Source organism: Pollachius pollachius (assembly GCF_949987615.1).
Source record: "Pollachius pollachius genome assembly, chromosome: 17".
Classification (NCBI taxonomy): domain Eukaryota; kingdom Metazoa; phylum Chordata; class Actinopteri; order Gadiformes; family Gadidae; genus Pollachius; species Pollachius pollachius.
Genome location: NC_136950.1, coordinates 8,909,999 through 8,927,281, shown reverse-complemented (window position 1 = coordinate 8,927,281; position 17,283 = coordinate 8,909,999). Strand labels below are relative to the sequence as shown.

Sequence of the window (17,283 nt, the reverse complement as noted above, 5' to 3'; positions counted from 1 at the left end):
ATAGCATAATGTTTGGGAGTGCTTCCACTGTGGCCTATTTCATTTAAGAAACAGACTGCCTTGAGCTCTGGACATTGTTCAATGTTTAGCTCTAATTCAGTCCAGTGCTTATCTTGTTTGTTTCTTTGTATTTTACATCTACAAAGATATCTGGTACACTGGATTTAGGCGTCTACCGGCCAAATATGAAAGAGGAAAAGATAGTGCTCCTCTGAGTGAAATAGAATAGGGTTTATTTTGAAGTCCTTACACTATATACTTAACAAACAAAAATAGGCTTCTCTCAGGAAAGAAGAACGTCTTGTTCTTTTTTCTTCTCTCCTGTTATCTTTGTGATACATAAATAGGCCTAATCATCTAAAATTGTTTTATATTCTCTCACAAGTAACACATTAATGCTAAAATGTATTTCCATGACTAGGATTACGTATGTTGACCGTGTATGTTGCTTCACTTCATGAAGGAAACCTAGAAGGTATTCGAGCATGCAACACTTTTACCCTCGGGTGGAACTGATAAAAGCTATCCCCTGAAGGCAAAGGTTTGCACATTGAGTTTTACAGGTGCTTTCTAACACAGATTATGTTCATTTAAGGACATGATTTAGTTAGCTTTTAAAAAATGTAATAAACCGAGTCCCTTACGCTGGCTATCATCACCCTCTTAAAAAGATTGATAAGGATCCACTACTCTGCATGAAGGAGACTTCTGTCGCTTTTGAATGTTGACCATAAACTGATTTAAATACAGTGGCTGGATACAGTTATACAGGGTCTAATGCCCTATCCTCAGACAACTTTCAGAGATCTTGAAACATGATTGCACATACTCATAATGTCAACTCTCCCATGCTGCTAGTAGCAATATAATGGATGTGCTAAGCCATTTCAATTCTGGTCCAGTATTCATGTCTTGGATCAAACAGTTTTACAGAAAAAAGCATCTGGCCTGATATCTGACCCTCTCTGTCTGGGAACAGGCACATGACAGGGATGCCCACTGTCCCCCCAATATTCTTACTACCAATAGATTGTTGAAGTTGATGTTGATTTTGAGGAAAATATTGAAGAGGAAGAGTGGTTACAGATTGTTTGAAAACTACACTATGGCTCAGACAACTAGAGACACACGCTCTTACAATTAATGATACTACATAGAACATACAGGAAAACTGTCAACTTGGTAACTTCAATGTTGGTGATGAAATTCAGTAATCTTGCAAACATTTCTGCAAATGTTTTTTTCAGGTTGCTATATATAGATGGATGGATAGATGGATAGATAGATAGATTTGGTAATATCAAGCAAGTAAAAGAAGCTTTTCGGTCTTAATTATTCTCTCCACAATTGTATTGACGGCTCCCTCTTCTTACATCAACACACTCATTTTTACTATCGTGTCTAGTGTCAAATTTATAGCATCTCCTGACCCTCCCGTTTCCTTGACCTGTCAGACATTTTGTTTGATGTTAACTTTAATATCAGAGAGATGGTTTAGCCCCTCGTAAAAGAAAAGGATCAAGGAGGATTCAGTTTACAGAGCCTGTCCAATTGAGTAAGTAGATGGGTGCTGTGGTCGTCCTCTGTAGTCGAGTTGAGTTGATGTGGTTCAGAATGTCACCTTGTTCTGATTGGTCCTCCCGGCAGGCCTCTTAATGGTCCCACACAGTCCAGGAAGAAATCTCTCATTGAGCTGTGTGGCAGACGTGGCAACTGAGCGAAGACTTGACCAAGGTCATCAAAGGAATTGTGATTCGGAAAGGCTTGACTTTGATAGCGGCCCGTGGAGTTATGCTACCTTTCCAGATAACATGATCCATGGTTAGAGGGTGCAGATACAATTTGTTGTTCTTTGTTCATTAATTCATAGGAAAGGCCATGAAATGACAAATTTAACTAGATGGTGCATTTTCTGTAAAAATTGTAATTGCATTCACGATGGTCATGCAAACGAAGAGAGGAAATTTTTATGCATCATCTTAAAAGATTTTTGTTAAAGTATGTCTAGATGTCAATATATATATGTATATACTTTGGTTTTCACTGTTCTGTTATATGTGCATAAACTAACAACTGATGATTCTGTGATATCTATTTAACCAAGCAATCAGACCGCCACTTATCAGTCTGCCAAGAAAATATGTTGTTATCATTGTTCTAGGTTATAATGTACTTCGTATCGGTCGGCTGGAGTGACATGATGACATTGCTTGAGCTTTGAAGCCTGGCCATATTTCTGCTCTACATTCGTTTTTCTTATGCCTGAAAGTATTGGAGAGGAAATGTAAGCCTTCACAATAATCTTGTGTTCGACCTCCATCTGAAGGTTGAATTGACTAAACTAAAAATAACATGCCTTCCACTCTTCCCTTATTTTCTTTAAATGTAAAAATGTATTTAATATATTTATTAAAATGCATTCAGTCATGCTTTTGTTGCTATAATGAGTTGTAGCAAACTTCAAGGTATACATTTTTTAAATATGGATGACGAGAACATTTTTAAAGGTTTTGCCGCTTAATTGCAAGGAAGAAATTTAACCTTGGGGAAGGTTGCCGTCATTTGTTGTCCTGATTCCCTTCCCTGAATTACACGTGGCCACAGCATAATTGGGCCCTTCATGTCCAATAAGGTGTGGGATTTCATGGTCTTAAAGCCCTCTTGTAAAACATCCAGGGGGAAACGGCACACACAGCCACTTATGGCTCAGCACCCAGTTGATAGTGGCCATGTTGTATCAGCACTCTTATCTGTCTGGTCTGTTAATGACGTTGGTGGTGGGCCTGAGGAGCTACTGCTGCCTGTCTAGATTACTGACCCACTGGACCTGCGGGGGTAGATTACATCTTGTCGTTTGTAGCGCTGTGACATTGGGCTGTGACCAGTGCCACCACTTGGTACACATTTACATCAAATAATTTAGCAGACACTTTGATCCAGTGACTTACAAGTGAGGCTGAGAGCACTCAAAGTATACAGTATCATCTGCACTGGCGTGTCCACAAAAAAATCACAGTGAGATGTGTAGACTTGGCCAGTTGTTCTGTTTATTTGGGCCGAGGTCCACCATACTACTGGCTCCTCATCCAGGGCCACCGTCATGGACCAGTCCTCCTTAAATGGCATCCCTGGAGGCCTGACATTAGCCTGTAATGGCTCCTAACGGCATTACAGAAAACGTTATGGGTATTTGCTTTCCTTACCAGACTTTAGGATTGATTCCTTCCCAGAACCTGGTCAATACATTCAGTGGTGTTCTTGAACACTCTGTGTTGTTGAGGAGTCCTTTGACATTCAATGATTGTGCAGTCCTGGAATACTGTAGGCTTTGTTGTCCTTGGCACGCAGAACGCCTTGGCGCCTTCTCCGGTTTCATTGACACGGAATTGTTGTGCATCATGAAGACAATGCCATTATATATCTGCCCATTTGGCACCTAGGCACTCCTAGCATCTGTGTGTGTGTGTGTATGGGGGGGGATCATGTAATGTGGGCCTGCGAAGCCCTCTGAGAATAGAATAGTGATTTAAGCGCCGTACAAATATGTGACTGGATTTGCACACAAAGCATTAGGACAGCACTGCATACTCCCTCAATCATTAAGACAATTTTCGAACCAGAGTCTTGGTTGTGAAGCACATTAAAGATACTGAGTACCAAATATGTGCTGTTGTGTTATTGGATCATAGTGATTTCATCTGTATCAACCTGTATTGAAGTCTTTGCTTTTCTTCCTAGGTTATGCTGCCCAAAAGCTGCCTGAGTCCCAGTGAGAAAGAGAAGGGCTAAAGTCACACCGATCCAGAAGCTTACAGAACTCCATCACTTCTGCTCCTGCTGCCCCAACCCTCCATCCTGCAGAGACATGTCAGACCCAAGCCTTCCCCAGCCCAACACCCACGCCATGACGTCTGTCATCCACAGTGTAAGTTCAGCAGAACCAAACCAACCCATACCAGACCTGGGCCAGGTCTACATTATTTAACAAAAGATAAGCAATTATTAGTAAGCTACAGTGTATTTCACGGTAGCTACGGTGTATTCCATGGCAGGCCAGACCCAGGTCATTATGAGGCCAGAAGCAGGCTTTGGCTAGATGGTTTGAACACATTATTTAAATGGGCTCTCCAGTCTCCAAAGCTAGTTGGATATGGCAATTAGATAACCAGTGTGGCTAGATTGGATTGGTGCATGAATCTGGTTGTTTGGATTGGTGATTGATTCTGCGCCAAACAGTAAACAACAATGGCTCGGGCTCTAAACAGTTGACTAGCATCGTGGGAAGCACTAAAATAAATAAATAAATCAGATGTTCTTTATTAATCCCAGATGGAAAATGATGGAACCCTAACCCATATTGCAATCCATGCTGGCGAGCCCATTCCTGCAAATAACACAATCAAAAGTCGACATATCTCCCGATTGCCTGCTCCAGTGTTGACTGATATCCTAATGGTTGGCGTTTGGAGGAGGTTTTTGGGGGGAAAACACTGAAACAGGAAGTCCTCTGGGTAAGAGAGAGACTTTTGTAATGCTGAGGCTCCACAGCTGTTGATCACCACACCAGGCCTTACTGTTGGCTGCCACACTCTGTCTCCCCCCGCCCTCCTCTTGGCATACCCCCCCCCCCCCCCCCCCACCATGCTGGATTAATGCTGTCTCAGCGCTCTCTTGGTAGTCTGGCATCACATTGTGTGTTTTGGTTTGTTTTTGCTGTTCCTTGTAGAAATCTGGGCTCTGTATAGCCACCGAACACACACACACCAGACCACACACTCTGGCCCCCAGAGTAATGTGGAATAGTGCCAAGCTGGTCAAAGGTCGTGCAGTTCACCGCCTTTCTCTTTGTTTATTTCAGTTTTGTTATTTTAAATAAATCTGAGTTGGGGACAAACTGCTGCTGCCTCGCAGACAGTGCGGTCGGGATAAGAAGGTTTGTTTGTTAGGTTCAGCCGTTGAACACAGCACAAGGTAGACATGAGAGGAAGAGAGCAGTGAAAGAAAGCAGCTCTCCTCCTCTGCAGGTTTAGATTGTAGTCTTCAGATGAGTGGTTATGTTGTCTTACCGAGGAAGCAGCGACCAGACAGGAGCAGTGCATAAAAAGAAATCTCCAAAAGATGTTTGACCTTTTATGGTAACGTTTTCATTTGGCCAATGAAGGGGGACAGCAAATACATGCATACAAAAAAGACTGTGACAAACAGAGAATTCATTGACACAGTTGGTTGAATAATTTAAGGGTTGGTGAAGGAAGCCTATAATGTAAATGCAGGTTAGGAAAGTATACAGTTATATATGTTCCAGAACGGGCCTTCGTACATGTGGATAATTATAGAACTAGAATTTATCTTAACATAGAAATCTGGTATATTCTAGAACTATGTAGAGCCAGCAACTGGTGTTCCACCCAATCAGCCGGCAGCAGCTTGGATGCAGGAAGTGCCAGTTTTCACTGAGCTTGGCATTTTGGTTAGCATCCAGTGAGTTACTTCCTGTCTGGCCATTGCTCAATCACATGGTCATCAGGGCAACCAGAACGCTTCTCAGCGACCGGGAAGCCGACCATGAAGTGGATAATCAGCCTGATAAGTAGGACGATTTCATGTCCTCGGTTTACTGGCTTTGGAGCGACATGGAAGTCATGTCTTTGTGTCATATGATGTTAATGTAAATCATCGTTATATAGGCCACTTCAAGCCTGCAAATATTGAACAACTAAATTACCTGGGGCCTGTATCTAATATTTACCAACTCAGACATCAATACGGCTCAATTGTTAATGTCTTATTTATCTCAATAGGAATGTTTGACAAAGTGACAAGAAATATTTATTTTCGTTTAAGTGTCATAAATAAAAAGGTTTTGTGTAAACATACTCCACAGAGTGCAGAGAGTCGACTAATTTACTGCATGAGAAAACTTTCCTGCCATTTATTTTGTCCAAGAGCTTTCTCTGCTCTGGGTTAATAATTATCTCCTTAACCACAATGTGTGTATAATAGTTCATACACAGTTCAGATAACACTGTTTGGATTTCTGAACATCAATCATTTAGAAATTTGGGCAATGATGACTTCCTGATTCCAAGGAAGTGACCCAGGTCACGTGACGGGGAAAAGGGGCGGGACAGAGATGGGGTGGAGAGTCTATGTCCATGGTCAACTGCTCTTATGAATAATTCCAAGGTTTCACAGAAAAAAGGCAATCCGTATGTCTTATATTTAGCCAAGGATTGATGTGTGACAACCTGATGGATTTTCTGTACACACCGGAGGTGAGTTTGCACAGTTCCACCTCAACCAACTCCACATAGCTGAAATAGCTTTTTGATCAAGGGTTCGCCCACATGGTGTAGTTGGAGCCTGCTATACCCAGCTCTAAACCAGCTGGTGCCCTATTTGTTTGGCTTGTCAGGCATATTATTTAATAGCAATGACCTGTTTTAAGATGACTTCAAACCTTCAACATTAACCAATAATATCCTCTGATTTGTAGTTAATCTAGTAGCAGATTTGTTTAGCTGCTTACGTTCACATTTTGGCATTTAATAGACACTTTTATCAGATGTAACTTACAAGTCAGGCTGTGAACAATTTAAGTATAAAATCAAGATTGGAGTGCCACAGAAAAGGTTGTGCTGTTTGTTTCAAACTACTAGTAAGTTTCAAAAGAATAGCTGGACAAGGTCATTGCTTCTGTGGTAGAAAGATACTTTCGGAATAGCTTCTGGATTCCCCAACGGAGATAAAGCTCAACAAAGTTTGTCCTAGACTACTGGCGCTGAAACATCCAAAACCGGCAAAGCTGTTGGGTTCCCACCATGCGGTCGGCTCAGACCCCACCAGCGCAACCCTGTCTTTGTCTTCCTCTAATACATCACTGATTACTGGTAGTCATTGGCGCGATGCTGGTCGCACCTAGCTTAAAGAGTAACCAGCAGCGTTTATAGTTCATATCTGCGTTACTGGTCTTGGGTGCATGCTGGTGGTCCTTTTCTGTGTATCAAGGAGACCAAAGCTGCAGAGAGCGAACCTTTACTTTGACTCAATAAACAATCTCCTTACCATTATAGGGCTTAACATCACTGCATCACATTATCATGTTAGTAGTTATGCTTTTTTTGTCATTGTTTAATCATTATTGGTGGGATGATTTTTCATTATTGGGCGTCTCCGTTTTGTTTGAAACTGCCACAGGGTTTATCGGGCGAGTGGCATAAGTTATTTTTATTTTTTTTGGATGCATCATGGTACATGGTACAAGCCCTTTAGCTATGGCCGGAGGGGACCTGAGTAAAACCAGATTAGGATCTTCATCCGCTCTGTCTCCCAGATCATATGACCTACAATCATTGTGTCCCTATACTTTAAGAAACCACCTCTCACAACTTGTTTCCCTGACAAGACTTGTTTTCCAGGGAAAACGGATGTTGGAGCGGGAGTAGCAGGCATCAGAGGAGGATGTGTATTGATCGGTTGGAATATTTTGGCCAATCGCTCTGAGTAGTTTGATTACTTAAGCCTGTTGACTGTGGGGACGAAGGATCTCTTCAACCGTTCAGTCCTGCACCATAGGGAGATAAAACGTCCACTGTGGCTGCTTCTCTGAGCTGACAGGATGTTGTGGAGGGGATGACTGACATTACCCATAAAAGAGGGCACTTGCCACCACTGACTGGTGAAACCTGCGCAACATTTTACTGCACACGTCAAAGGACCCAAGCCTCCTTAGGTAGAAGAGCTGGCTGTGCCCCTTTTGGTATTTTACTCAAAAGGATTTGTACGTTTGTACCACCTCAATGTCTACCACTTGAATGTTCACTGGCTGAATAGGGAGCTTAGACCTGAATAAACACCTCTGTTGAGTCCCAGTGCTGCTCACCGCCGTCCCAGAGACACCATCATTGCCGGTTTTCTAAGTTGAACATACAAAAAGTTTGAACTTAACAGCAATCCGCCAACTTCCTCTTGATGTGGACCAATTGGCGGGGTGTGATACCTGGGTAAGATGGCCCGCAGACCTGTTTTGGGGGATTGGTTATTGTAACTGCAAGACAAAAGGGCTATTTGATGCTAATACCAACCCATCAGTATCTCCATTGATTAATTCCTTAAGACCAGTAGGAGGTTAGAGACAGGTGTTTTGCAGGAAGGAGGAATGAAAAAAGGATGAAGCAATAACATATTTACCGTCTGATCATCTAACAGTGGGGGTCAGAGACGGGGATCTGGCAGGGAGGGGGGATGAGGGAAGGGCAAATGCGTCCTCAACCATTTGAACTGGCAATTAATATATTGTTCTTCAGAATCTCCAGGGCGAGGTTTCTACTGTAGCAGTGATAACAATATCTCAAGGGCCGTAATCTCATCTCACTTTACTGTTGGACATATCTTAATCAAACAGCATAAAGATTATAAGACGATAACTGCACAAATCTAGCCTCCCTTTACCTCTTTTTTAAAAGCCCTTAAAATAACTTAAAAGGTGCTTTCACTCTTAAATCTCCGTATTCTTATCATGCAATGTACACAGTATTGAAAGCATTGTTTATGTGTAGTATTTAATGAAATACAAAATATATATTGCTTTATTAATTAATTAAAGATTAATCAAGATAACGTTCCAGCCTTCCCAGTATTTGATTCCCTAGGAAGCTAGATAATAGATTAGGGCTCTGCTGAGGTAAGAAAACCAAACAGGAAGAGAAATGAGAAGCGAGCATTCGCAAACATGAAACACTTAAGTCCTCACTTTTTCCTTCTTCTGAAGTCATAATACTGCTTATAAACAGTACATGTTCTCTTATTTTGTATGAGACCAAACATGGGCATCCATTTGGTGTCTTGAGTGTTTATAGCCGAGAAAGGAACAGGGCTCTTGTAGTATTGCATCATGGACGACGACCACACACCCTCCCTCCTCTTTCTGCTGGTGTCCCTACAGGCTGAGTCTGCAGAATGAGAGGATTGAGACCTAGCTGTCAGGGTAATCTCTCAGGTCACTTCCCTCTCACACACACTCACACACATACTGACTCGCCCACTCTCGTCCCCTATAGAGGACATACATTCTCTCTGTCCCTCTACTCTATAGAGGACATTCAGTCGCAGCGGGACAGATATGTACAGCTGACAATATTTCATTTGTTATTTTTAGAAACACACTTCAAAACCAACGGACCGCTACCGAGCCCTGGACCATTGTTCATCATAGTTGCCCAAATGAAGTACGTTTGAATAGACAGGTTCCCGGGCAACGACATAGCAGATAGCCATGTGCAACCAGGGGGCAGAAAGCATAGACAACAGACCAACAACAGACAACAAGGAAGGGCTTGTTGTGATGTCAACTGCACTAATCGCAAAAGCAAGTGATAGAAAAAGTTTAACATGCCATGGGGTTCACTCCCTTTAATGACACCATGCAGTCAGGATCTTAGCATCTAGGATCTATGCATGATTTATGCAGTCAAACTATAGTGATCGAGTCAGTGACATTAGGAGGACACTACAGACAAACATTAGCTACGTAAAATGAACTTGCAAATGAAAGACAAACCAAAACTTTCTCCTTTGGAAAAAGCATTTTATCATTCCATTTTCAGTCTTTACAAGGAAAAGTGTGATGCAAGGCAGTTTGGACATTGATAAAAATTGCTGTAGTGACTAATGAACTTTAAGGTAAAAAAGTGGTTTATTGCCCCTGGTGCAGCCAGCCATATTTGTAATGGAAAACTCACGCATTGGATGCCCTTCTGCACCAGAATTTAATATGTCTGAATAAAGGTATTTCAAGACCTTTCAAGTTTCTGTTACTATGCAGTTTGTGTTTGCTAAACAGTGCAAGGTCATCCATATATGGTCATGTCCTTGTATATGTAATTCTCTTTTAATCCCAATAAATCATATGCTCTGACAAAAAAAATGAACATCTGGTGTCTCTGGCTGTCGCAGGCCGATGGTGAGCTTGTCAAATCACCTGGCCGTGAAAATATTTGCATATATTGCATTTGCATACTGGGCCACATAACATAAAGGTGGAGGGTACCTGGTGAACTGAATCGGTTCTGATCTGCACTGGGTCAGATACAAACACTCTACGTAAGGAAAAGGCACATGTTGCTGAAGTCCCTTGTAAGTAAAGTCACCTCTAAGTAAAGTAAAGTCACCTGAGGTCGAAGTAAAATCACCAGTGGGAAAAGTCTCCTGTTAGTAAAGTCAGAAAAGTCTCCTGTTAGTAAAATCTCCTGTAAGTCAAGTCACCTGTTGAGTAAAGTCACCTGTAAGAAGGTACGTAGAGTGTACGTAGAGTCAACCGGAGGTCAACTGTAGGGCCCCTGTTACGCTGCCTCACATGATCCCTCAGACACTACACACACTATACACATTCATGTACACATGCGCATTTACGGCATACGCGTACTCATGCACACACATGCACACATATGCACACACACACTCCCTCTGCCAGCCCCACCGTGTCCCCAGGCCAGCATTATGTCCTTCAAGGCTGATTGACCTAGAGCATAGCGGTCAATATTGGGGCTTGATGTCGCCAAGTGGAAACGCGAACGGCATGCCAAGCCGACAAATACTGTTTGTTTGAACAGCCCTTGTCCTTTTCAAGCGACGTGTGTGTGTGTGTGTGTTTTCAAAGTGAGCATGAAAGAGGTGTTTATTCTGCCCAGCGTGAGGGCTGATATGGTCCTGATTACAGTGGTCACGAGGGTTTGATAAGCGCTGGTAGCTAGCACCGCTGCTGGCTAGCACCGCCGCTAGCTGCTCTTAATAGAAGCGCCCTGATTCCCGCGGCACTGTTGCCATGGTAGTCAGCCGCTGACACCTCATCATCGCCGCAAACGCTGCCCTGAATCCCGTAAGCACACACCAGCATGAGCCAGGTAAGTCGACTCGCTCACCTGCTTTGAGAAAAATCGGTGGATAATGATTATTCAATTAAGGTGAATCATTTGATGATTTGGTCATTCTTTTTAATTGCTTGGTTGTTTGTCAGCCAGCTGGCAAGTCGACCAGGGCTTGTTCAATAAGTGGTGTGTTCCCCTCTCTCAAGATTTCTCACACGTCTTTCCCATGTCTGGAGATTTACCGTGAAACCCTGATCTGTGAAGCAGTTAAACTGCATGACAAGGACTGCAGTGTACAGGAGACGAGAGGGTAGTGAACAGGAGACAAACACCGTAGTGTACAGGAAGCGAGGATGGGAGTGAATAGCAGAGCAGGTGATGGGTTTTGAATGACTACTAAATAAGATAAGATAACCATTCAACAAGATGTTGAATGGTGAGATTGTGGTTTAAGGATATGAAATTTATGCCTGGGGATTTAGATGTGTGTAAATAATTATGATCGCTAATGTACTCTTCTTGGATTAGATTAAATGATTCTTAAATTAAATTATTCATCCCCGAAGAGAATACATTTTTGTTACCACCGATCTTCTAAATGCTTCTGAACTACTTTGGTCAAACAACGGATGTGAAAAGGGCACTTAATACCTGGACATACCCTCAAGCTCCGGTAACATACAGCTATGCTGTTGTTTTTAGTCCAAACTGATAATCGCGGTAAAGGAGAACGTTATGGAAATCTATAAACCATGCAGCAAGGTCAGAGGTCAGCTGAATACCTAGTTTCTAGATCTGGGCTGCGTTTGGCTTGTTAGTTTTTATGGTGAATCGAACCTTGCGTCAACATTGGATGTGTGCCCAGCAGCCCAACCTGAGCCTCTGTTCCTCCCCTCTCCCACTCACCTGGGTGTGTGTGTTTGCAGGGGTCAAAGGTCAACACATCCTCTCCCAGTGGGTCCTGGGAACTTTTGTGTTTTTATTGGATTTGTGATGGATGGGTTACCAAATTGGAACAGCATTCATTTTCTTGTCTTTAATCTATGGACAATATGCCAGGTTACTTAACACCTGCTCCGCATACCGCTAGCCTTTATTTTGCTAGAAAATTCCCCATGCTATGGAAAAACCCCATGAGGTTGTTTGCACATACCTGACCCCAAAGGTAAACATGTGAAGTTAGGGGGTTAACCAAGACAGCTATAGGGGGCTGTATGTGATACCCCAGCTCGACCACTGGGGGTCCCTGTTCCAGGAGCCCCCCTCACCTCGAATGGACAGGAGTAGGAGACAAGAAGGGAGGAGTGGAGAGCAGAGCAGAGGCGACAAAAGCAGTGCAGGGCAGGAGAGTGCAGTGCTCCCACCCACCACCAGTGGAGAGTTCAGTATGGAGACCAGGTCTTGGGTTTCCTGAGAACGTTCTCGTCGGGGGTGGCGGGGGTTAGATTAGGTTACCGTGGCGACGCCCCTCCCTGCGTCTGCCGCAGAAGGGGGTCATAGCTAGCGCCAAGGGCAACGTGCAGTATCCACGGCAACGGGGCTAGCGGACGTGCTGGGTGGGAATGAATCTACCTGCTCTCCTCTTCCTCCTCTCCTCCATCTCTTGTACAAATAAGCAGCTGAGCTGCATGCTACAGGGCTACACTGCAAGGCTTGGGCAGGATAGTCTTGTGGTGAAGGTTGTGGGTTCAATCCCCAACGTCAGCAGTCTAACCTGCTGTCTTCCTAGAGCAAGATGACCACTAACCACTTCCGGCTCCTAAATGACATGCGTCTTAAAGCATGGATGGATGCTTTCGATAAAAGCATCAGTTGAATGACTATTGTATACGAAATAGATCTATACCAAACCATCTTCTCTCTTTTCTTGTTCAAATAATTTCTGTCATCAAGAAAAAGGGCTTTTGATCAAAACAGGCACGTTTTGCGTTGTTACCTTAACGGGGCTGATTTTACAGTCATGTCACAGCACCATATGACCCGCTGCTCGCTGCGGTGGGAGATTCCCTGCAGCGCAGCGCCCTCTACTGGCGGTGCATTTGAACTGCACTCCCACTCTTGTTACAGAGCTTTCAAGGGAGAATGAGGTTGTCTGTCCCGAATGAGATGCTTTTAACAGAATTTCATTCCATTTATAATATGAAATATAATTATATATAAAATGATGTTTTATTTCAAAAAACAAAACGAGGCATTTATTGAGATGTAAAAAAATGTAGTTAAATGTATTGTGTGTCACTGTCTGTTCTCTGCAGCCCGAGGCCCCCACCTCCTCTTCCTCTTCCTCAATCCGCGGGGCCCCGCGGGCCGAGGAAGAGGAGGATGAAGACGACCTGAACAAGGCCCTGGGCGTCCAGCGTTTCCAGCAGATCTTGAGCCCTTCCTCCGTTGTCCCCGACGACCAGCACCGCAACTACCATGAGGAGGACATCCTAAGTAAGTGTGTGTGTGTGTGTGTACGTGTGTGTGTGTGTGTGTGTGTGTGTGTGTGTGTGTGTGTGTGACAGCCACGTTCAGAACTCAGCCACGCACAAAAGAATCAGACACATAATACATTTGAGAGTTGTATTAATCTGAAACCCAGAATTATATTGAGGGCATCAGAAAGCTCAAACCCATGAAGTTTTTTTTTTTAAGATGGCCGCCGCCATAGTTCCCGTGCCCCTACTAACCGATGCGACCACCTCAGGGAGGCAGAATAGCCTCAGCCCCCTCGTGCTCCTGCTATGTCCTCCGTTTCAGTTCTGCCCCAGTGAAGCGTGTCCGTCGCTGTGCTGCGTGGGTCTGAACCACGCTGTGTGTGTGTGTGTGTGTGTGTGTGTGTGTGTGCGTTTCTCCCCCAGACCACCGCCACTCCTCGCACCACATCCACCGGCCGCTGTCCAAGCTGCCGCCCGACGGCCGCAGGAAGAAGAGCAGCAAGAAGAGGAAGAAGGAGCGCGACCACAGGGGCAGCGCCGTCGGGGGGGCGCCCATCGAAGAGGGCGAGGACGAGGAGGAGGAGGAGGAGGAGGGGCTCGAGAGCCACACCTCCCAGTCGGAGACGGAGGGGCCCCAAGACGTGCAGGTAACCCCCCCCTCACCGGGACCCCTCTCCCCTCATTAACTGATACTACTATACCGTTACTATACTTGTATTTGACAATTACTTTATACTATAACCATAACTATTATACTACTACAGTACTATTATACCATTACTATTAGTATTTTACTATTACTTTTATACTATAACCATAGCTATTAAACTATTACAGTTCTATTATACTATTACTTTTTGTATTTTACTATTCACTTCATACTATAACCATAGCTACTATACTATAACAGTACTATTATACTATTACTATAGTATTTATTTACTAGTATTATTTGCTTTTCCTTTCATACTATACCGATAACTATAATTCTATATGTATTATATTACTGTACTATTACTATTATACTATATATTTCCCCAGGAATGCATCCCAAACCTCACTACTGTGTCTTTAGACAAAGCATTTCTTTAACCCCTAACCCCTGTGTTGTGGTTTGACCCCTGACCTCTCTGCTCCTGTAGCGTTCACCCCCCCAGGGTGACAGGGTGTTGGTATGTGGTGAAGCCCCTGACACACACACACTAACAGAACGGGTCTCTGTGAGCATATTTTCCTCTCTGAATATTTCATCGGCCTCTCGGTCAGTCAGCTCTCTGTCTCAGGTTGCAGTGACAATATTAGCCTAATAGGGACGGGGGGGGTCAGTGTACGTTAGGGTGCACCTCTCCCAGCCCAGAGGTACTGGGTACCATCAACATTGTCCACAGCTTAACCTGTAGTCATGCTAACCCCTGCCCTGCCTTCTACTAAATGAGATGGATCTGAACTTATCTTGATCCACTTTGGATAAAAGTATCAGAACTAGGTCTGTCCATATGCTAAATGTAACTATTTAAAACGTATGCTCCTCATTTCCATCCATGCTTCTGTTGTAAGTATGTTCAGTGTATTAGTTTAGTATGAACCTCTCAAATAAACAATACTAATAAACAATATGTATTGTTTATTTTATTCACTGCAGCTGTTATTCCTAGAATAAAGCTCCTTCCTCTATTTCATCGTATCCTCATGCAAAATACTGTTTTCACATAATTTGCTAGTCGAAGTCCTACCTTATTTCCCGTTAATAGCCCCCCCAAAAAATGAGTACATTACATCTCATTGATCCAAGGGGGGACATTTTTTAATTTTACAATTGCCCTGCTCTAGAAAAAGTAAAATAGAATGCATTTAAGTGCTAATTTTTTTTTATGTACCACTCACCTTCCTCCATCACCAAGCCACACCCACACCAGTTCCACTCACACCAAGCCACGCCCACACCATGTCCTACTCACAGCAAGCCACGCCCACACCATGTCCTACTCACACCAGGCCACACCCACTTACTTCATCAGGCCTCTCTCCTCATCACCCTCACCCATCACCTCAAGGCCTTCTTCTAGTGTCACTTCCTGTGTTCCCCTAGCCATTTAACATTTCTTCAACTGTCACTTCCTGTGTTCCCCTAGCCATTTAACATTTCTTCAACTGTCACTTCCTGTGTTCCCCTAGCCATTTAACATTTCTTCAACTGTCACTTCCTGTGTTCCCCTAGCCATTTAACATTTCTTCAACTGTCACTTCCTGTGTTCCCCTAGCTATTTAACATTTCTTCAACTGTCCCTTCCTGTGTTCCTCCACAGTTCTTCGTCTCCGATGAGGACCCCCACATGACCTACAGGTCCGACTCCTCCACCACCCCCCATGGGGTCCGAGACGTGAGCATCTTGACCCAGTCTGGTGTTGGGCTTGAGACTGATGACTCCACCTCCACAGAGTGAGTCCCGTAAAACAACCTGGAAACTTTCTTTCTGTTATGAATGTTGAGTTGTGTTCCTGTTTGACAGCTGTTCTGACGAATATGGAGGATCTGTGGGGATCTATGAGCTTGGAATGTTGAAACTGATCTTTGATAGAGCTAGAGAGGCTAAGCCCCCTCCCCTAAGTCCGCACCTATCTAATTGGTTGATCTTCAAAGATCGCAGCCTAGATTGACAGTAGATTGAATTTGGCAGACTGTTATCCAAGCCGCCAATCCCACTGAAGTTTGAATATAACTTGATGTTCTTTCTCTACTATTTAAGGACATTTGTGCATCTGTAACACACATGTGCACATGAACGCATGATTCATTCTGTCATTGTTATGGGTGGGAGGACAGAAGTCTCCCCCTGGTCTCCGCGCCGGTGTACCTGCTGTGGCGTCGGTTGTGTAACAATCGTGTTCGTCATTTTCGAGAAACGTTTACCAGTCTTCTTCACCCTCATTGGCCGAGAGCCACTCAGAAGCTCGCCTGATTGGCTGTCGGGTTACCATGACCCTGGCATGTAGAGGGCCTGCTGCGTGTGATCCGACCAGACCCAATAACCTCCCCATATATCAGCCGTTGCCATAGAAACCCCCTGTCCTCTGGTACCAGAGACGGGGCTGGTTTGCAGTCGGTTCGTCTGTTCTAGCCCAAAGACCGGGTCCAGTCCCTTCCAGAACGTCTGAAAGACCTGAAGCATCCCTGGTAACAGAGGGCATGTGGTGGTGTTTGGGTGGTTGATCTACCTGAAGCTTCGTCTGGAGTAACCTGGAGGTGTTTTGGGGTGGAGGACTGAAGGAACGAAGACGTTTGTCGTCTTCATTAAAACGGCTCCTAAAACCTTCATTTGGTCCAGGTGGTTTGATGCGTGTGGTTCATAGGATTGCGGCCTCTCCTTTTCGTTTACATCTCGTTACTTACATTTTCGTTAAAAGCAACTTGGATAAGTGACGAAACAAAAATAAACAGCTGGACAGGAAAAACCAGGTTAGTCATTTTTGTGTTTATTATTTATTAGTGCTAGTGCAAACAGTTCAGTCGCTGATCACATTTCACAGGGCTTTCTAAGTTCTGAGCCACGCAACACTTTCCCGAAGTTCCCGGAGGAACATCTCACTTCATATCTGTGTTTCAAGTTCTGTGGGTGAAGAGCGGTCCGACTGCGCTTCTCCCTTCTCCCACTCCTTTCCTCCTTCCCTCCTCATCCCTCCATCTCCTCCCTCCTCGCCCCCCCCCCCGCCCCGCCCCAGGAAGCCAGAGTCCCCCAGCCCGGCCAGCCCGGCGTCCTCCAAGGCGGGCGCGGACCACCCCCCGCTGGGCCGCGTGTCCTCCACCAGCCGCAGCTACGACCTGACGGAGCGCCGCCGGACGGGCAACATGACGGGGGCGGAGCAGGCCAAGTACCAGCGCATCCCCACCGACGAGAGCGAGGCCCAGACCCTGGCCTCCGCCGACCTGGACGGCATCAAGAGTAAGAGAGACCGCTCCCGGCGCATTCCTGACCCATCCGGGTATCTCTCCTTTGATT

The 17,283-nt window shown here is 44.5% G+C and overlaps 1 protein-coding gene across 4 annotated transcripts in view; it reads left to right on the top strand.

The window, feature by feature from the left end:
* slc4a2b (solute carrier family 4 member 2b) overlaps window positions 1-17,283 on the top strand; it is a 43,613-nt gene that overhangs the window by 11,923 nt on the left and 14,407 nt on the right. For all 4 annotated transcript variants that reach the window (XM_079754918.1, XM_079754920.1, XM_079754919.1 and 1 more), the window contains 5 exons: window positions 3,739-3,925; window positions 13,121-13,301; window positions 13,709-13,932; window positions 15,592-15,725; window positions 17,006-17,226. In XM_079754918.1, the coding sequence (XP_079611044.1) occupies window positions 3,866-3,925; window positions 13,121-13,301; window positions 13,709-13,932; window positions 15,592-15,725; window positions 17,006-17,226 (820 nt within the window). In that variant the 5' untranslated portion in view covers window positions 3,739-3,865. The remainder of the gene's footprint in view (window positions 1-3,738; window positions 3,926-13,120; window positions 13,302-13,708; window positions 13,933-15,591; window positions 15,726-17,005; window positions 17,227-17,283) is intronic.